We start from the raw sequence: 22,634 nt of genomic DNA, 5'->3' as shown, positions 1-22,634 counted from the left end.
TAATGTTCTTATAGTGAATTGTATAAAAATAAGACTTGATTTCTAAATGCAATATTATTCTATTTATTTTCCAAAAATCGTGTGTTGAGACATTTTTTTTTATTTTTATTAGAATCGCATAGTTATCGCAAAAAGACAATATGTTTCTCTCATTGAATTCTAGGAAGCCCACTGCAGATATACTTTCTTATTTCGTTGCTATATAGTTAAAATTAACAAAACTAATTATATTATATCCTAATTGTAATTTATTTCTATACACATGAATATTGTCGGATTTTTTTCTGATTTAATTCGTGGATTGTATTTTTATACACTCGATTTTTATATACTTTTGCGTCTTCTATAGAAACATTATAAATATTACACATTGATTTAATAATTTTACATAATACAATATAGAACACTTTGATATATTTTAGATAATTCGGAATCATTCTTTATTCTTTTTTTCTTGTACTGTTGTTTTTGGAATAATATTTATATTCTGAAATAGGAACACTATTTTTACATAATTATTCATTTTTATCTATAATTATAATTGGAAAAATAGGAAAAAAAATGCAATTTGAGTTTGACTATTAAAAATCACATTTTTTTATCAAAATGAACTTAGGCTTCCTAGGAATAATACAAGTAATACCTTTTAGATAAACAAATTTTAGTTTAAAATTCATCCTATATGTTTGCTATATAATTGTTCGATAAAATTAAAAAGTCAAAACTCACAGTTTGATGCAAATTTTTGTATTTTGTTGTTATTTTGTAAAGAATGATCCGCTTGAAACAAGAGTTTTTTTTTTTAAATTAATAACTATGAGAAAACTTGATTGTTAAAAATTCTTCGCATTCGAAAAACTCACCCATATTTATTTTATAATTATAAAATCCAAATAATCTACCAACTAGATGAAAATTTGATTGTTATATCAATAATGTATTATTTCCTTAAGTACATTGGATTAAAAAGAGAAAAACAAAATCTATACAAGAGTACAAAGACAGATGTTTAGAAATACACTAACCACAAGTTTAAAATTATCCATCTTTGTTATAAATTTCGCTTGTCATAAATATTTGAATCTATACATTGAACTATAAATTTGCTGAAATTTGTTTTCTTTTACAAAGAAATTCTTGCAACAAAATATATGTAACTTGGTTTGTTGGTAAATTTTTCTTTTTTCATATTTACGTTTATAATTTAATAATCGACCAAATAAAAAAATTCTTTTTTTAACAACTCAATATTTTCATTAAGTAGAACAAATTAAAATTGATTAATATCTCTATTGATGAAATTTCATATTATGACTATGTTACATTCTTCGCAATAAAAACACATTTTCTGCTAACTATCTACAATGATTCGATAATATTTTATCTTTATAATTTCATCATATTCGTTTATTATACAATTTCTTTTGTTTTATTATATATATTATATATAAGGATCAAAATAATTTTCACGAAACAAAAATAAATGATTCTTTAAGTATCGTAGTCCTTTGAAAATGTTTGAAAAAAAACTTATATAGATTTTTAAAAAAATTTGTTGTCACCTTACAAAGAAACGATTAAATAAATAATAATAATAATAATAATAATTAGAAAGTTAAATATTTGTAACGTGGGTTAAGACCATTTTTGCACACACTTGATGCATATTGATCATATATGGAAAATACAAAATGATGTGTGGTTTGGTTTCCCATTGAAAAAATAACTCTAAGCTTTCTCACATATAAAGTATATATAATATAAATACTTGAAAAATTCTACGCCAAAAAGTTAGTCTACAATAAGATAATAGAGAATTTTTCCTTTTAATAAAATTAATTTCCAATAGGAGGCACTTATTCGCATTACAATATTATTTATATATAGTATAAAATTAACCTATCTATGTACAAAAAGAGTCTATCCTAAAACAAAGACGAGGGAAACGATTTGAAATAACATATAAATGTATAAAGAAAATTGAAGAAAAATTTTCATTTTCGATTCTTTCTCGCTCGTCTGAATCTTGGTTTCGACTGCATTTGAAACAAGTGATTTTTCAGCTTTGAAATTGTGTCTTCGTTCGTAATTGTTTGTTTTTTTTATGTACAAGAGTTGATGGTGAACGTGCCACCTTGAGCCGCTAGTCAGATAACTCAGAAGAAAAGAAAAAAGAAAATTAGAGGAAATTAAAAAGAGTAAAAAGAAAACAAAATAAGATATATAGGTTTATCTAAAATCGAAGAAAAGGACGGTTTTTGTTTTTTGCACCTTCGATTTTACATATAGTATAGTCAATTTCCTAGTTTCTTTTTTTTTTTAAGGGGGTTTATGTTTTGTTTTCAATTTCATCACAGCCGAGAGATGGGTTCACCCCATATGGAACACGATCTTTTATTGATGGAAGATGTTATGAATAATTCAACTATCTTTAGTTCCTATATTGTCAACTGTAATTATCCAATTAACTTCTTCCAAGTTTCCTTTTTCTTGGATGATGATCCGATGGCACGATTGCAAAAAGCGAGTTAGGTCCATGAGCTGATGATAAATGGCGGAGGATTTTTTTATTTTTATTAATAATAAATGATTCTCGGCCGCCGCAAATTGGACGCGGAAATTTTTCTTCCAGTCACCTAATAATAGAAATGTGTGACGAGATCATTCAATTGAAGCGTAGGGTTTTCGTAGACTTAATTCAGTCGCGGCAATTGTTTCACCCTTAACATAATAATCGGCAGCCTCTTTTCTCTTAACTCCATTTTCGCTTGTGCCATTTGCAATTTTGCCATTTGCAATTCCATTACTTGTTGTAGTTGTCCTCGTCATTGTTAAAAGTTTAGCTGCCCTGAGATTTCTCTTTTGAGCATAACTCTGTTGATAGAATTCATTGAATAGGAAGAAAAACATAACTGCATGTAATCCAATCCACCAAACAAAGGCCTTGGGATAATTGCAGTCAATAAAGAGAAGTTGGAAGGCATGCATCATGATGAATACAAATTGTAACATTTGTAGGGCAGTTAAATATTTTTTCCACCAAAGATAGGGTTGAACTTTAGGACCCAAAGCGGCTAGGAGGTAGTAGGTGTACATAATAATGTGAACAAACGTGTTCAGAAGACCGAAGAAAGTTGAGTGACCACCTAAAAAATGAAACATGAAATTTTAGTAAGAATTCGAAAATACAAGTTAATTTTTGATGTTTTAAATTTTAGAGAAGTAGAAATTTCTTTTTAGGTACTAAGCCAAAAGTTTCTGTAATATTTTCAGTTCAGATTTTGGAGAATTAGAATTTTCTTTAAGCTCAAAAGATTCTAAATAGAATTCAAACATTCTAAAATATTTAAAATCTTTGGTATTTTGACTTTGCTTTTGAAAAGACAATATTGAAAAATTGATAATTTGAATTAGATTAAATAGATAATGATTATTATTATCAATACCTGGAGTAAATTTAACACCAAACCACACTGACATTGGCATACATCCGTGATGAATAACATGAAGTGTGGACACATGGCTGTTCTTCTTTCTCAAAACGAAGAATATCTGAAAGTCACAATTATTGTCAAATATTTAAAAAACCTTATTTTATTAGTATTTTACTTTGCAAAATTTGAACATAAGTCATTTTTTTTATAACTAAAGAGCAAATCAAAGAATATTTTCATAGAACAATATTATGACAATTTAAATTTTAAAAAATTAAGCAAATTACATTTTTATTGTTACAAATTAATTCAATGAATTATTATTACTATATTATATTTTATTTTATTTTATCTGCTTATCTAATATAAATAATAAGCAGGTTTCATTTACATAATCCCTTAATTATAGTACATACAAATATCAAGTATTATATAAAAGTTACTTAGAAACTATAAATAGTGAATGCTTATGTGAAAAGTCAAGTTTAAAGAATGACCGTTTCAAGTTTAAATTTAATGGATACACATAAAATCGGTTTTTAAAAAAATGTACAATCATTATTTTTTTATACTGATAACGTGAAGTACGAATCCCTTCAGATTAACCGGTTTTTGAAGATTGACAAATGCAATTATTGTGCTTGTTACTTCTTCACAGGAACTCGTTCATATGAGGAAACTTTTCTTTAAAAAAAAAAATCTTCCTCTTTTTTCAACCATATTGTTAAACATTACTGCATTTTGCTTTTAGTTGATAATTTTTTATACTATACTTGCTATCTTGAGAATTTCAATTTAAATTTTTATGCTTAATTTACGATTATTATTTTTAAAAAATGTACAACTTAAGGGACAAGGAAATTGTAATTATTATTTAACCTTCAAAAATTGATTTTGAAGGTATGCTATTAAAGTAAAGTATTTTTTTTATGACTCAACATTCTTTTCCCTTCTTAATTTTTAAATTTTGTGAGAAAAGAATTCAATTTAAAAATAATTTTTAACTATATAAATATAAAATAATAATAAAAGTAGACTCATTAATATTACTATTAACATTAAAAGAATTTAGTATGAAAAAAATGATATACTCACCGTATCCATAAATTCAGTAAATTTAGAGAAATAATACCACCAGCAAGCGTGAACCATCTATAAATAACCAAATCAGAATTTAAAATTCGAAACGTAAAATTTATAAAATGATGAATGAAAATAAAATAACAAAAAAATGCATTATTTCGTAGGTGAAGTGCGTGACTAATTTTTGTCGTGTCAGGTACTATATTGTATAAAATATATACGTTATTAATAATATAGTTCTAATACTGTGGTTATTCATATAATATATAAATTGCAAAGTAATAAAATAGGCTCACTATATAAATGTTCAAATATAATGTCGTGAGTCAGTAAATTCTAGAAATAGAGAAGCTAAAATTCATATTCTGTATACATACTGCAGCATGTTATGTGGTGTTAATTGCATCAGGCAACTGTCTAACTACTTTTGTATTAGCATATCCAAAATATAAAAGGCGTACGCCTACTTTAGAAAAAAATGTCTGAATGTTTATTACTTTTTAGACAGGCAACAAACTCTTTCTATTTTTCCAAAGCTCATATACATATACTCACTATACATTTTTAGAAAATAAAAGTAAAGACTTTTTTCTATGTATTTGAAAATTAGACTTTTTTTCAATTGAAAACCTTTATGTTAAATTAATTCTAATAATCTAAATATTTTTCAATCATTATTTTCTTGTTGCAGATTCTATCCTCGATGGCTTGTGGTGTCATGTACTTCAAAGATAAGGGCAAAAGGACACCGAATTCTTCATATTCAGACTTTTTAGAACTCGGTCTATTTTTACGGTTATTTTTAACATTTTCTGAATGGAAATTTAACTTGAAAGTAGGGATCTCCGAGGGCTATTTAGTTTGAAAGAATCTCCTTGAAGCTGAAAATTCGTTATTAAGGTAAATATTTTAATTTATTGAAAAATTTTATTAAAAAAAATTTAGTTGTATTTTTTGACGTGACAACGTCTTACTCCGAGGTCTAGGGAGTTAGTCAGAAAAATTGGCGTTCATATCGACGGTCAGAATTCGAAAACTATAAGTTATATTTAAAACATTTTTGTGCTATTCGATTAAAAAAATTAAAAAAAGACGTCACGATCATTTAAAATCATATATTCAATTTTATTTTAATCGATGGAATTTTAAACTAAACAAAAAAAAAATGAAGAAAATTAAGTGAAACTAAAAGATAATTCTACGAATATAAAAAATTAATTTCTCATTACGTTATAAACTTAATGTCAGTATTGTAAATAATGTTCAAGTCATTTAAATGCAATTGGTATTCATATACTATTGACTTAAAATCAACGAGAATCGACAGAATGACGTCTAAAGTATCAATCTGTAGGTACTTGGGATTTTGTGCGCGTTTAAATTGCACATATAAATCAGGTAAACAAAGGAAGTTCTTTTTCGCGATTGACGTAGTTAAAAAATTTTTATCTGTATAATGACAATTAATTAAAGTAAGACATTGATGTGACGTTTTTTTTTCGATTATATTTTTCAAATAGAAAATTCTAGATTGTTTTAGATTCTATAACATTGATTCATCATTTAAATTCTCAAAAATATAATATTTGATTAATTGGTAATTTCTTTGTTGATATATTATGTAAATATACGTACATATGTGTAGGGTTTATTTTGAAATCATTGAATAATTTTCAATTAGAATTGAACTTCAAGTGTTTAATAGTATGTCTTGGAAATGATCGCAGAGTAATTGGTTGCATAGTTATGAATATATAGTTTAGCATTTTACTTTACTGCATTATTAATTTAATGAAGCATAAAAAGTCTACTCCTCTATAACTACAAGTGGTATTTGTGTGTGTGTTTTTATTATATATATGCCTAACGATGTCTAATATACAATGGGTGATGGTAATACCTTCACCTAGTTACTAGAAGAAATTATTCTACTGCAATGTTTAGAAAAAAAAAATCAGGAAAGTGTTATCCTCTTTCAATTGTATGTAGTAATTGTGAAAAAAAATTCTTGTTTTAAAAGAGAAGTACATGAATCAAGATCCTTTTTTCTTAGGTAATTGTTTTGACCCAAGTATATCTTCGAATAATTGTTTTAACAATTTTTAATTTATTAGTTACTTTTTTCTAACTACAGATTGTTCTATATTAATAATTCTGTTATCAGAGTTAAAAATTCCTTATTCTCCATGTTTTTATAAATTTATATTATGCAGCTGTATACATAAATAATCTAGAAAATACTCCACTAGGTTTTTTTAAAATTAATTTTGAAATTTTTAAGAACATTGAACTATTATTTTGGACCGTTTTGAAAATATTAACCTGTTTCCTACTTTGGGTAATTGTTTTTTTTTTAAATAAATAATTAAGTTGTTAAGCACTAAATCTGCACGTTCCATTTATGGGTGTATGCATTGTTTTCTTGATCGTAAAGAGAAAACAATTTTTTTGCATCTGCTTTAAAAAATTATCTAAATAAAAAATATTTGGAAACATAAATGAGAACCTCATTAAATTATTAAAAAGTTAAAATTACCGTTAAGAAACGGAAAAACAATAGGATTTCAGAGATCTATTTTTGAAATTCTCATATTTGTAATTTTTTTTTTTTTTGTTAAATTGACATAATTCTGAAATTTTCAATTTTTCATAAAACCATGAAAAATTGGGTTGAGTTTCATTTTTTTTTCTGAATTTGTTTTGTAATATAATTATTTGTTTATATTGCATGCAATTTGCGTATAAATATTGATGGAATAGCATGAGTAAAAAAAAGTTATTTAGAGATGCACTACTAGAATAAACCCACCCTTAGTACTTGGGGTCGGTCGCTGTAGTCTACCGGCTGACACCTTAGAGAATACTCCCCGTTCAGCCATCCGGACATTCCTATCTGCAACCACAACCATCCAAAGGCCATTGCCAATCAGAGTCAAAAAAAAAAAAAAAACCATAAACCATCACTTTATTGCATTTCAACCATCTACCAAACCTTATATACCACCGTTTGTTTAAAAATAAAGTTTAGAGAGAATAGTAATAAGAAAACGTCATTTCCCAGGCAAAAATTTCATTTGTATTAAAAAATATTTATTTTAAATACAGAAATTATTCATTGATTAAAATAAAAATTATTTGGTCCAAATAAATATTTATTTGATATTATCTAAGTAACTATTTGAACCAAATAAATTTTTTTTTTTTCTAGTGTAAATGCATCAAAATGAAAAGAGTCTTCTAAATATTGCAAAAAAAAAAAAGAATTCTTTCCGGTGATAGTATACATGTAATACACTAATATGTGCATATGTGCACACACCGGTATTTGTCTCCTGCACGAGGTCATTTCGGAATCGAGGTGATGTAAAGAGAATTTCACGTGCGAACGTAACGTACGTAATAAATTACACGTTACTCATGAAACGAACAAAGTATGATTATATTTAACGTTCTCGTTTTTTCCAATAGACCAAAAATAATCGTTAAAACGTGTTGCATCAAGTTTTGTGGCTTATTGTTTCATAATAAACTTTTGTTCTAATCATTTAAAAAAAAGAAAGAAAGAGTATTTATGAATTATCGCTAGACTAGATTCTTTTAAATAAAACGATGAGCCGATAATAATCATAATTTCAAGATCTATTAAATCGTCTAGTTTTTACAAAACTTTTTTTTTCTGCAAAAAAACTAGACAAGTGTTAAAAAAACGAATTTAATTTTAATATTAAAAGAATGTTTGTTTCTATTTAAGACCCATTAATTTCTCTTTTAGAACCTTGAATTTATAATTTTATTATATATTCCCTTGAATCCATATAATTAGCACCTCCAAATTAAAAAATTTTCTAAATTTTATTTTACCCCAATAAAATAGAAATATCTCTTTCACAACTCTATTCGCATAGAAATGATTGTAAAGTAAATCTAATGATAATATAAAATTTGCCATGAGAAATGACGTTTTTTGAAATAATTAGCGAAAAAAAAAATTATAAGGGCTTATATTATGGTATCAATAAGTATTCTACATTTTGAAAATCTAATTAAAATATTTAGAGAAGTGGAAGTTATTAAAATTTCTACTTCTTTAAGTAATTAAATTAATTAATTTATCATTTTTAACTCCTTCCACGTCGCTATATATTTTATCATAAATTGTTAGTCCAATCATTCAAATAGTTACCAGCATTTGTTCGCGCATGAACAAATTAATTTAATTTTTTTTATGAATACTTTTTAACTTTTTTTCGTTTGTTAATTTTGTTATTTTCTCAAAATCTGGAAATAAAACTTCACTGTAAAAAATAAATTTTCTAAAATCAAATATTTGTACAGTTTGTGAATGAAATGTTTTATTGCTTTTTGATTATCTTCTAATATGTATAAGTAAATTAATACATCATTAAGAACTACTCCTTTCATAAATTAAATAATAATGAAATGCAGATATATTTAAACTCTTTTTAAAATTTTTAATCTGAATTGAACTCCAATCATATTATCAATATATTTTCATTAATAGTTTTTAAATTAACAAACAAGATAAATAAATTTAAAAAATTTCAAATTGCAAAACAAATTTGTGTGTCAACCTCAAAAGTTGACAAATGTTTTGCAATCTGAAAAAATTTTTTATATTCATCTGAATTGAAGTTTTAATGAGTCATTTTATTGGAAACAAATTTGCACCACGCTTCCACTAAAAGAGAGAAAAAAATATTTTTATAAAACCCATTGTTGTATATGTTGAAAATTTAAAAATATTTATTAAATAAACTTTTTTCTGACTAGACTATATTTTTTTTTAAATGTAATGTTTAAATTGAAAATAAAAATTTATTTATTTTGCAAAAGTTTTATTTCCAGATAAAAATATTTGGAAAATGTAATTTTTAATAAAATTATTGTCAAATTCATGCGCGAACAAACAAAATCATTATTTAGCTGAAAGAATGGTAGAAATTAAAAACCATAAATCCAGATCGCAATTTTTGGAGCAAAAAATATAGAAGCTGGATCATAAATATTATATATCAATAATACAGCAATCCAATATTAGGGTCCCAGCCGTGCAGGCAGATATTCGTCAGTAAATATCTCGTTGGTGAATCGTTGTTCTTGTATTATAGTCGAAAGGCGTCTCCTGTGAAATGAATACAAATTTACTTACCCTCATTGCACTATGACTGCGGGTATAATCCACTGGTTGACAGCGAAAGCTATATTGTCTCCACCAGCCGCCCATCAGGCACTGCATCCCCAAAATATATATTATTTTGCCCTTTGACTTTTTTCAATTACCAAACAGAGCCATCAAACTTGTTCATTATTTTTGTTTTTAATATATTGAAATATTTTTGATTTTATTTTACACTCTATTTTCATTTCAATTTTGTTTCAAAAACTTTGCACAAATGTTGCACTGAGAAAAAAAGATTTTAGTTAACAACAAACTTTTGGTTGTAATCAAAAAATCAATTGTAATTCTTTTTCTCAGTGCAATGGATCATTTATCATCAATATTATAAATTATACTCGCGCTGTGATTCTTTTGAAATTTTGGTCTCGAATCTTTCATAAATTTTGATCGCGAATCTAATTATGCAAGCATAAACAAATTGAACGTGTTGAGAATGTTAAATTTTGAATCTAAGAGGAAAAATTGTGGCTTCTTTGTATGTATAGACTGAATCTTTGCGCTGTTATAAATTCTTCGAGTGATTTTTAAGCATCAAGTAGATTTGTATAACGAGTCAGTAAAACTTGCAATTTTTTTTTTCTATAAATATATAAAATTTATTTTGACAATATTTACTAGACGTAGTTTGATGGCCCAGATGGATGAGAAATTATTTTGTTAAATCCAATCGTTTAGTATTATACAGGGACATTTGGCACAAATCGATGGTATCTTTTAGGGTTTCAAAATTAAAAAATGATGGTTGAAATTTTGTTATTGGTGTATATAAAAAGTTATATGAAAAGATTGTTCCTACCTCATAAAATAGCCACGCTGAGAATAAGACTTGAAATAAATTATAAAATATTAGGACATTTTGTAGTTGAAATGGCTTTCTGTTTTCCATTAGTTTTGGTCCTAGAACTTTAACTGTGTATATGTATGAGAGACATACAGCCAACGTTGGGAAGGGTGAACTCATCAAGAACCAACCTGTTGTCCTTGAATCTGTAAAAGAAAAATCAAATTTTTCATATTTTTACTGATAGTATTTCAAGTAATAGGGTTGAAAAATTTATTTCCCAAAAAATCTGAATTGAATTGTCAATTTTTCACAAAATTTTATCAACTTTATAAAGCCTAATTTCTATGCAACGGAAGTTTGACGTTGGTTAAAAAATTTGACCCTCATATTCAAAATGATTTGCGTAAACCTTGAAAGTTTCTCCTGTACTTTATTTCTTAACCTTGTAATTCGTTACAATCTCTTCTTAATTCTTTCTGAGAACAATTTTCAATTGCATATCAGTTTTCTTAGTATATGCGAAGCAAGTACCTATCAATTTTCTTTTCCATTTTTTTTCAAACAGGAAGTCCCTTATATTTTACAATAATTTCTTGGGAATCATTATATCTATATATGTAAAAACGAATAAAAATCTATAAGGGCGAGTAAAATAAAAAAAAAAAAGACGGAAAGAAAACACTGAAAATAATAATAAAAGGAATAAAGATCTTTAACCATTCAAGGTGTGGTCTTCTGTTAAAAAAGTCTCAAGGATAAACCCGTTAATAAAAATCCGAAAGGACCTTGTCAGAGAGAGCAATGCTCTTTCTGATACAACATAAACGTAAATTGTTGTCAGTTTTTCCATTTCTTAAATATATCATTGTAAAAATTTTTAGCATCTTGATTTTGATAGTCTAAAGAAAAAATTAACATTTAAAGCAAGGTAATAAATATAATAATAATTTATCTTAATTTACAAAATAATAAACTTCTTTTGAAATCGTGCTTTTTATATTATTCACATTATTAATCTAGTTTTGCAATAAAATAAAAAAATATAGTCTCAAACTGAATGGAAACTTTACTATCAAAATAACAATTCATATGCAATTTATTTTTTATCAGTATTATGTACGTCAATTTGTAGGAAAATTAAAAGTTGAACAGAAAAAAAATATTTTATTTTTCTATATATATATATTGATAAACACACAAACGAAAACAAATAATTATTGATAAATGAGAAGGAAAATGAAGTTTGAAATTACTTCAAAGGAATAATTAAAACATAAATTATTTATAATTCTTATATTATATTCTTGATGTGTTTACTTCGTTTTACAATTAAAAAAATTATAACTCTAAAAAAATAAAACAATTTATTAACGTGAAATATTAAATATAAATAGAAAAAAGATTGTACTTCTTTGAATTTTAATTAAATATTTTAAGAAGTTTCCGTCTTTCGACATTGAGCGTCAGAAAAAAAAGATTGTCCAATCTAAGTACAAACATTTTAAACCTATAATGTTATGCAAGAATTTTGCGTAATTTTTGACAAAATTAATTGCTAAAACAAGGTTCCATTAGGACTAACTTTTTTTAATCTTATATTTAAAATATTAAATATTATAAGCAAGCGGATATTTTACACACAAAAATCATATGTTCCTCTTCGAAATGAAAACAAAGTTAATTACTGAATCTTGAAATTCAATTATTTACATAAAAATACAATTTTTACTTTTTAAAGAGTTTCGGCTTACACTATTATAAATAATCATATTATTTATGGATTTAAATCATTATAATATAATGAAAATTGTTAAATTATTTTCATTATCAGTTAATTAGACGATAAAATAATTTTAAAATCAAGTTTGATCAAGATTTATTGAACCAACAGGAAGGTCACACTCGCGGAGTAACCGACCTTCTGTTACCTTCAAACTATTGCGACTTCCCTTTCCTTTACTTGCAATGAATATAAAGAGACACAAAAAAAGTATCACTGATAAAAATAAATACAGTTGTGTTATTTCGAAATAAAATAGTAGCATTTTTCATTAATTTTTAAAGACATTTTGTTAAAATTACAATATACTGTATAGTAAATTAAAAATACATAGTAATTCAATTTTGCTATTAATGTTAAAAAAAAATTTATAAAAAAAAGAATTTAGACTTGCCAATGAAATTATGTTTGCTTTTATTTTTATGAGTAATATTAAATTACCCTTATTATTAAGATAGGAAAAAATGAATGAAGGTGAATTTAAAATAAAATCTTCATTATAGAAGAAAATAAAACAAGCATTTAATTTTCTATGATTTAGAATTAGCGTGTGAAATGAGTGTGTCAAGCAAAAGTAGTACGATTGAAAAAAATTACGTTACCTGCATTTTTATCCAGAATCTCGTGGAACCGGTCCACGTAGTGCATTACGAGGGCCATGTCGAGTTTTAAAGCCTTCACACGAGGCCTATGTTTAATATTATAATGCAACTAACGTTTCCTGCAGAGATCCGGAAACCCTTCCCTAAAACAAAGAATATACATAAATGACAAAATAAAAAATTTCATATTATACGATAGTATCTATTTACAAATTCGTGTTTTTTTGAAAGTATTATTAAAAAGAAAATAAAAGTATTATTTTTTACTAAAAAAATTTAGAATTTCAAAAACTAATAATTTTTTATTTTTTTTCCAGGTCATTCCCGTACAAGAACCAAAAGTACAAAGGGTTGTTCTCAATCTGTGTAGAAGTGCAAGCAAAAGGCGAATTACCAATCGGTATGTCAGTTTTCATAACCATTATTCCATTAGAGATATTTTATGAATATTTTCATTTTCGAAAATGATAAAGAAAATCTAACCTAGTTGAATTAAATAAGTTTTTAGGTAACTAAATTATTTTTATTATTATTTAGTTATTTTTGGGTGTTAATTGTACAAAACAAAACAGTTTGGAAAAATTATTTTAACAATATTAAATTTAGAAATCTTACTATATAAAAGTTCAAATTACAAATGCAAAGACATAAAGATTTAAAAGGATCTCTTGCTACTGTGTTTACTAGTCAGACATATCTCACAGTAGATACAGTCAGTGTAAGTCAGGCAATCATAATCGTACTACTTAAATTCTTTACGTAAGACGTCACATTGATGACTAGCTATTATTTATAGTCATAAAATAATAATATTGCCAAGATAAAAATTTAATCATTTAATCAATTTTAAATAACTCTTTTTTCTTTTATCTATAACTAAAAAAAGAAATTTGGAAAAGAAATTGTTTTAAAATTATTTTAAAATTTGTATTACTAATATATTAGTTCAAAAACTATAAAAAAAAACTCATATAACAAAAATTTAAGTAATTGATACAAATCAATTTATAGAAATAATTAATTCATATTAGAGAACTTTTAGTGTTAATTATTTTGTCCAAAAAAAAATTGCAATCGATGATAAATACTTTTTTTAAAAAAATTATTCGCAATTAATTGATAATTTAGTCAAGCTTGAATTTTTTAGTGACTATTTCAAAACAGAACGTTTTCTTTATAAACAAGTTTTAAAAAAATTACCATAAAATTATACATGCTCATAAACGTTAAACTTTTTTTTTCAATCACTTTATTTATAATAGTTTTGAGATTGATTGGCAAAAAAATATTAACAATCTTGCAAAATGATGTAACTTTTTTTGTTCATTTCTTTTTATATTTACTGCATTTTGTATTAATTTGCATTATATATTTTTTATATACATTCAAAAAAAATGAAAAAAATAAAATGTTTATTTTAGAGTAAATTTCCAAATAAAGGGGATACAAAAAAATATGTTCGGTCTTTAAATTAAAAACGAATAATTTGGAGGGAAATTAAATTTTTATCTATATATTGCTTTTTTTCTGTTAAAATTCACTTTATAGAATTTTTTTTGTACAAAAAATCACTTTCTCCAGATTTGTTGAAATTTTTTGCACATCTTGTCGAGACAAACACAAGTCTATGAAAAAAAAATTTTATATGACGCTACAAACACCTACGCCTAGCATCGTGCAACTATGTCGCGATTGTTGAAGCGCGTCGTTGACTTATGCGGCTATAAACTCTTACTGCATACGTGATCGAGGGCGCATTACTTAACGTCGCAAAGGTTTCTAAGGTTTTTAGACGTCTTTTCATTATATATTTTCTGCCTCACAGATGTGTTCTGTAAAGACTTCATATAAATTAAGTAATTTTTCATTTTTTTTTTTTTCATTAAAAAATATTAAAAATAAATATCACACTCTTTGCAAAAAAAAAAAAAAATGCAAAAGTTTACGTAATTTTTTTTGTATATGTCTATTGCAATAATTCTGCAAATCATACACTTAAAGTGTCTAGTTTTAAAGGAGCATATTTCAATTGTATGCTTTTCTTTTCGCACACTGTAGTTCCGTATTTTTGCTGTATAATATCCCACTAATAATTATCTGCGGTCAGTTGTGCAAGAGTGGTAATTACTACTTAATAGTTTGTGAGCTGATGCTTCGGCAAGGCTGCTGCACGATAAATGCACTCGTGACATTAATTTCGCTTTAATGTTTCTAACTTCATTTAAAATGAACATTTTTCATTAAGAAAAAAAAAGTATTAAATTAATACTATATTACTTTGAATTCTTTATATATTGTATTTAGTTACAAGTGGTTTCAATCATTGTCTGAATGGGGAAAAAAAATGGTTCATCAAAGGTTATTGAACTTCCGGTGTAGTATTAGATCTACACTGTAGTATATACTCTCGGAGCAAAAAGCTACCAAAGTTGTTGAGCAAAATTTTCAGATTAAAGCACTTCTTTTGTTCTGATAAACTTGTAGTATCGAAATCTTTTCTCTGATGAATTTACAAAATTTAACTTTCTATTAAGATTGTGTAAAAGGGTCAATTAAAAATTATAGATGTTGCTAGGGATTGTTTTCTACTTTTTTCTTTCTTTAATATTTAATAAATGATTCTTATCATTATTAATATTAGGTTTTTAGGTTCTTTTCTTGACATATTACAAAAATTCAACTTGAATATATACATCTACTGTATCTATTAAATTATATATCATAAATGATGCTAAATGGATCATACCAATTACAAATTATTTTGCATATGATGCTAAATGGTTTGTACCAATTACAATAGCTACTAAATGAATTCTAATAATTTCTTTCTATTTAAAATCATTTTCCATATACATTAAATTACACTATAATTTTATTTTATAACTTTATTGTCATTTGAAATAATTTGTTAAATACTTTGTATAGAATTCCACTGAAATAGTATAGTAAAATTTCATTCTTTATGACACGCATACACACATGACTTATCTAGTAATTTATCAGACAAGAATATTGTGTTTGAGGATTCACAGGAATGAAATTATATAACAATTGCAAAATCGCGAAAAGTGTCAATGTCAAATTTAAAAAGAAAAAAAAAAAAGAAAAAAAAGAAGAAGAAGAAGAAGTTGTGAATTAAGTCAATTAATTCGAAAACAAAGGAGGAATTTGACACCATAAAGTTTGCGAAAGTTGTCGAATGCCTTACAGAATAACGACTAAGTGTAAATAACTTGACCCTGAGTTACGTTGTACTGTGACCTTGAAATGTCTACGGCCTAGTTTACACCACTGATATGTGTGTACTCGCTTCGTATTCCAAACTTGAATAACGAATTATTTCATTACCTTAAAACATATTAGACCCGTGATGATTAAATTTATAAAATAAAAGAATCAATTTTATGACAATACATAAAACATTTCCTATTAATTTAATAGAAAATTTTCTTGCAAAGACTTTTTTAAAATAATACACTGGAAAAAAAATTTATTTTATTCAAAATTCATTTTTTCAGTATATTTTTTAAATTGTGTTTTAAATTCTGCATTGGTGTTTTTTTTTCTATATATGGAATTATTTGCGTATTATTTACAATGTTCATGATTAGATTATTTCATAGGAATTATTATATATTTTTTTTTTTTTTTGTTAGCTACAATAGTTTTTTTCCTCTTCAGGAAATAATTGACAAGAAATTAATAGAAAATTATGACAATCTTTTGATCATTACAGTTAAATATATACATATGATTTTAATTACATTAAAACTTGTTTTCAAAATAATTTATCTTAGAAATTAATTTCTTCTTTAATTTTTTTATTTTTAATATTCAGCAATAATTTATACATCTTTTTAAAATTTTTTATTACACTCAATTTGCTTACATTTATGTTTTGAAACTATGAAAACAATTTTTATAAATCTCATAATAGCTTCATTTAGATGATTTTCTGAACAAAGTGAAAAATTTATTTGTAAAGAAATAAATTTAATGAATCTAATAAAAGTCATATTTGAAAAATTACGCTCCTGAGAGACCATATAGAGTGAGTCGTTAAACTGCTAGTATGCGAATGATCGAGACAGGACAACGTTGGTTTGGTAACCAGGATCATTGGATTTCGCTTTCATTGCAACTCGATGGAGTTACCTCCTCAAGGTCAATTGACGATGACAATTCAATGGATCTCTGGTGACCATAACCAGTGTCGTAACCGGAGGTTAGACAGCTCACGAAGCTATGTAGTAGTAGCCGTTCTTTTAAGTATAGACGTGTAATCGAATTTTCATTGCTTAAAATAACTATACATATATTAATAAGTTTATGTCACTTTTCACATGAAACTTAATTAACAATAATAATTAAAATTTATTTATAGTGATAATTTTTTATATTTTTTACCATTAACTAAAGATTTTTAAAAAATAATTTCTAAAAAGAATCTTTTCTTTTCACCACAGTTTAAAAATAAAAATCCAAAACAAATCGGCTGATCAGAGAAGAAAAATATCGAAAAATTCCTACAAGAATGTTTGGTCCTTTTTGTTTCACTTTCAAATCACTTTCATTGAAAATTCAATTCCGGATTGAGAGACTTTTGGTCGAGTCATATCTCGCGAGTTAATCGTCTGGTACTTGAACTTGAACTCAAGACCCAGCAGCCTCGTTGACCTTCAATTATATTCACAAATTTTATTCATCGTACGCTTAAAAGAAAAAAAAATTGTACTGAAAGTATTTATTTCTCATTGTGCTCTTAAATCAAGTAATGAAAAATTGCAATAGACATATATATTTCAAAATACATTCTTTATAAGTAAATACATTTTTATATTGATGCAACCGGAACACACCTTGGGTGTGAAGGTTGAAATATCAAGTTGTAAGAAACCTTTTTCATGTAAAAGAACCCTTTCTCCATTAATAACCAGTTTTCGTGACAAATAAAAATACCAACATTTTTCCAAGAAATGGGATCCCTTTTATAATAACTTAATTAGTTGCGAGGGTAAAACGAGTTTTTTTTTGAAAAAGTAATTATTATTATTATAGTAAATAAAATGTAAAATTTTACAGGTGAATTGGCCTTAGTCTGAGAGTATTTTCTTGAAATGTGCCTGAAGTTCTGAACGTTCAAAACGAAATCATTCTTTTGGTTCGAAAAAAAAATACTACTGCCATTATTATTAATAATTAATATAGTTATTAACTTTAAAATATGTATTATTATTATTATTTTAATATGGAGAAAAAATCTGCGAGTCGAGATAAATTAAAGGCGATTTTTATCGGTAAAAATTGTGCATTAGTGATGTTTATCTCGTAGGACGCATCGATTAGTAATTGCAAAATTGAGTGAACATTGCATGAAGCCACGAACCTCCCAAAACGCGCCGAGCAAGCGAATACCTGTGAATTGCGAAAACTGTATATATTATGCGTTACAGAAAATGGGCCATGCCCCAATGGTCGTTGCGTAATGCTTTTGTCAAAGACTTGTACGTCTGAGGAAAGGAGAGAATCGTTGCGGTGTAGAGAGAAAGGTTTTTTAAACGCGATCGTTAATATAGACTATGTTATACCGCACACGACACTTGTTTGTCTAGTCTCTTAATAAAACATCGTAAACACGTGGTTTACGTATCTCACTTGTTCTTCAATTCTTTCTCAAAATTATTGTTTTTCAATTTCTTTTATTTGTAGGAACAAATCACTTTTAAACAATTTTTTATGTTTAATAACTTTTTCATTTTTTTAACAAATTAAAAAAAAAATTATACATACATAATTTGAAAGAAAATTTTACAATTTTTTTTTCCTAAAAATAATATTATGAAAATGATATAGGCGTTTCTTGAAACGTTTGCACAATTTTTCTTTTTTTTTTATACGAATCAATATTTGCAATCCCAATATGAAGAACAAGTTCTTGGCGTTTAATTAAAATTCGTTGCCAATTTGGAAATCTGGACTAAGAAAAGAAAATAAATGAAAAGAAATACAGGAAATTTATTGCTCCATGAGTTTTCGAAAGTAACTTAACCGAATGACCGAATTGGTCCACACGTGTGCGTATATAACTATCTAACAAGCATTTGTGGTTATTAAGTAATCGGTGTATATATCGCGACCAAATAATCCTGGCCTTAAAGCATATAGACCAGGGGGTGAATGGTAATAAATAAATAATAAAAAAAAAACATTTAATACAGGTTCAGGCACCTCAGTGTGAGAAATGTTAAACTCGTTTTCTAGGTATGTGGCACGACTATATTAGCAATAATATTACGTCATCTTTTATAATTCATTGACTCTTAATAATAAAACATAAGTATATTTGCCATAATTAATCTTAATCCAATTTTAAGATAAACCATAAATCTATTAAACACGAAACAGAAAGAATTAGAAACTTAGTTGCGAATTGCAAAATATTAATTTTTAATTAATTTCTTTATTACAATTATTATTAATTATTATTAATTTTTCTTTTTACAGATTCTATCCTCGATGGCTTGTGGTGTCATGTACTTCAATGATAAGGGCGAAAGGACACCGAATTCTTCATATTCAGACTTTTTAGAACTCGGTCTATTTTGACGGTTATTTTTCACATTTTCTGAATGGAAATTTAACTTGAAAGTAGGGATCTCCGAGGGCTATTTAGTGTGAAAGAATCTTCTTGAAGCTGAAAATTCGTCATTAAGGTAAATTTTTTTTTTTTATATTGGAAAAATTTTATTACAAAAAAATTTAGTTGTAGCATTTTCTTTTTGATGAGTAATTTTTTATGGTGTAGCATAATAAATTATGTCATTTATTTGCATATTTATTTCTATATACTTCAGTTTTATCATTTTTTTTTTAAACGAATATTATTATTACTGCATTTGAAATGCTTTGAGATTAAAATTTTTTTTAAGAAGTTAATGTGATGCAATTTATGCAATAGAATTCTAGGGATTTGTGGGACGTTGAATTCTTGAACTAAAATCTTGACATGCAAAGATTCCGGTTACCATTTAACAGCATTTCCGCTAGTGAATTGTCAGTACACTTGAAAAAAAATACGAGGTTCATAAATGCTAGTAGTGAATATATAAATTTTACTTATAATAACAGATTTCTTCATCTCCGCTTACATTTTATGTCAGTTTCATAGTTATTATATACTGACAGTTATTATAACTGACAGTAAATAAACTGACTTTAAATTCTATTATGATTGATTTAAAAAAACTTGATTGCAAAATATTGTTAAATTTAATTTTTTTATTATGATTTTAAAAAAATAGGTTCAATGCAGCTTCAAATAGATCAAAATTCGGTCCAATGTAGGTTCAACATACTTTCTCATAATAACCAGGATGTAAATTAAAAAATTTAATTTTTTGCACAATATATATATATCTTAAAGTTTATAATAAATTATGAAAAATCGAAATCTTGAGAATTCTCAGAATAAAGAATTAGCGTTAGAATTAATGTATAGTCAATTTAACATGACTGTCTAAATATTTAATGTTTCTTTTAATATGAGAATTTTAAGAATTGAAGATATAGATGAATACGTGTCTCAATGTTTCAACTGAATTCATTAACATTAAATTAACAAATCATTTAAAAATAACGTTGTTCACTATATTCAACAATACATATGTGGCAAAAATTTATTTTAATCAAATAGTACATTACTTTTTTAGAAAAAAAAATTTAATACATTTTTCTTAAATAAAATCTAATTAAAATTGATTTTCGAAAAAGACATTAGTAATTATTATTAAAAAGTAGGTTAAATATTTTCTGAAGTAAATCTACTATTAATATTCCACATATATTTGAAAACTAATATTTATTATCTGAAATTTAATATTTATATCATTATCAACACGAAGTTAATATTTAACATAAAAATAAATATTTAACATGAAATTAATATTTAAAATTAAATTAATAATGTTTAATAATTTTAACAAAGAAAAAAGAGAGAGAAAGAAAAATGTATTTCAGTAGCATGTTTAAGTAAATATACGCAGGTATTTTTGTGACTTCAAAAATGTCACGTGCAACGATTAGATATTGCATAACAACTATACAGTTCATGACAACTAATGCATTATCCTAACGCAGTTATTTATCAAGTATTCCAAGCCTCGTAAAGTTCACTTCGACAAAAGTAGTCATTCTACTTTTTTTTCAGTTTTACCAAAAACTGAAAATTGTGTCTCAAATTAGTTATATAATTTAGCTTAATATTTTGCATTTATTTTCATCACATTAATGAAAAAAAAAATTTTTTTCGAAAGAATTTTCTTTTCATTGAAAAATAAAATTAAAATATGAATTTACAAACGAAAATTTTAAATAATCGAAAAACAAGTAATAAGATAGATTAAGGTTGCACTTTGTGCTTGCCCTGTAGACTTTATTAGCCGCGGCAGCGAAAGTGCATACCTGCATTAGTATATAGCAACTTGTCGAGCCACTGTGCAACGCATTAGCAACAGTGAAAATACGGGAGTCAGAAAGAATATCCTCTTATGTAATCTCCTATGTTAAATTATTTCATAACAGGCAAGGAAATTTAGTCAAATTGTCTGGATGAAGAAGTCGTATTATCTTTGGAATAGGTCTTTTCTAGATCGAAGTAGATTTAATGTAGGTTCAATGTAGGGCAAAATCGGTTTAAAGTTAGATCCAATTTAGGTTCAAATTAGGTTGAATCCAATGTAGGTCAAAATAGGTTCAGTATAGGTCAAAATAGGTAGAATCTAGGTTCAAATTAGGTCGAATACAATGTAGGTCAAAATAGGTTCAGTATAGGTCAAAGTAGGTAGAATCTAGGTTCAAATTAGGTCGAATATAAATCTAATGTAGGTCAAAACATGTACAAAGTAGATATAGGTCAAAGTAGGTACAATCTAGGTTCAAATTAGGTCGAATAGAGGTCCAATGTAGGTCAAAATAGGTTCAGTATAGGTCAAAATAGGTAGTACCTAGGTTCAAATTAGGTCGAATTCAATGTTGGTCAAAATAGGTTCAGTATAGGTCAAAGTAGGTAGAATTTAGGTTCAAATTAGGTCGAATATAAATCTAATGTAGGTCAAAATAGGTACAAAGTAGGTATAGGTCAAAGTAGGTACAATCTAGGTTCAAATTAGGTCGAATAGAGGTCCAATGTAGGTCAAAATAGGTTCAGTATAGGTCAAAGTAGGTAGAATCTAGGTTCAAATTAGGTCGAATATAAATCTAATGTAGGTCAAAACAGGTACAAAGTAGATATAGGTCGAAGTGGATACAATCTAGGTTCAAATTAGGTCGAATAGAGGTCTAATGTAGGTCAAAATAGGTTCATTATAGGTCAAATTTGGTTCAATATCGGTCAAACTTTAATTATTTAAATCATTAAAATAATAAATAATTTCTAAAGAAAATAAAATGATCAAACTGATATTTAAAAAAAATTATTTGATAAAAATTGAGGATTATATTTTCTATAAAGAATGAGTGGAATTTGTAAATTTATTTTTCCTTTTAATGTAGATTGAAAATTCTTCTGGCGCAACCTTCTCATTCGCGACAAAAGTAAACATATCACGCCTCCAATATTTGCATCTATATTGAATTAGTTGGTGATTCCTATATAGCAAAATTCCTATTCTCTCATAGTGCACATATATACAAAAGTTAAAAGGAAAACGAAATGATGATCATTGGTTATATTCTATGTATATATCTATAATTA

The 22,634-nt window shown here is 26.0% G+C and overlaps 1 protein-coding gene across 1 annotated transcript in view; it reads right to left on the bottom strand.

Moving 5' to 3' along the window:
• Positions 1-39: 39 nt before the first annotated feature.
• LOC127287996 (uncharacterized) overlaps positions 40-22,634 on the bottom strand; it is a 53,327-nt gene continuing 30,732 nt past the window's right edge. The window contains exons 7-12 of the mRNA XM_051315174.1: positions 12,884-12,992; positions 10,514-10,704; positions 7,327-7,410; positions 4,530-4,586; positions 3,447-3,552; positions 40-3,146 (exon numbers count right to left, since the gene is read on the bottom strand). Of these exons, the coding sequence (XP_051171131.1) occupies positions 2,662-3,146; positions 3,447-3,552; positions 4,530-4,586; positions 7,327-7,410; positions 10,514-10,704; positions 12,884-12,992 (1,032 nt within the window). The 3' untranslated portion in view covers positions 40-2,661. The remainder of the gene's footprint in view (positions 3,147-3,446; positions 3,553-4,529; positions 4,587-7,326; positions 7,411-10,513; positions 10,705-12,883; positions 12,993-22,634) is intronic.

The sequence above is a fragment of the Leptopilina boulardi genome, unplaced genomic scaffold (genome assembly GCF_019393585.1).
Source record: "Leptopilina boulardi isolate dan_hultmark-lab unplaced genomic scaffold, ZJU_Lbou_2.1 LbouV2_123, whole genome shotgun sequence".
NCBI classification, from domain to species: domain Eukaryota; kingdom Metazoa; phylum Arthropoda; class Insecta; order Hymenoptera; family Figitidae; genus Leptopilina; species Leptopilina boulardi.
This window is presented reverse-complemented; position numbering and strand designations above follow the sequence as displayed.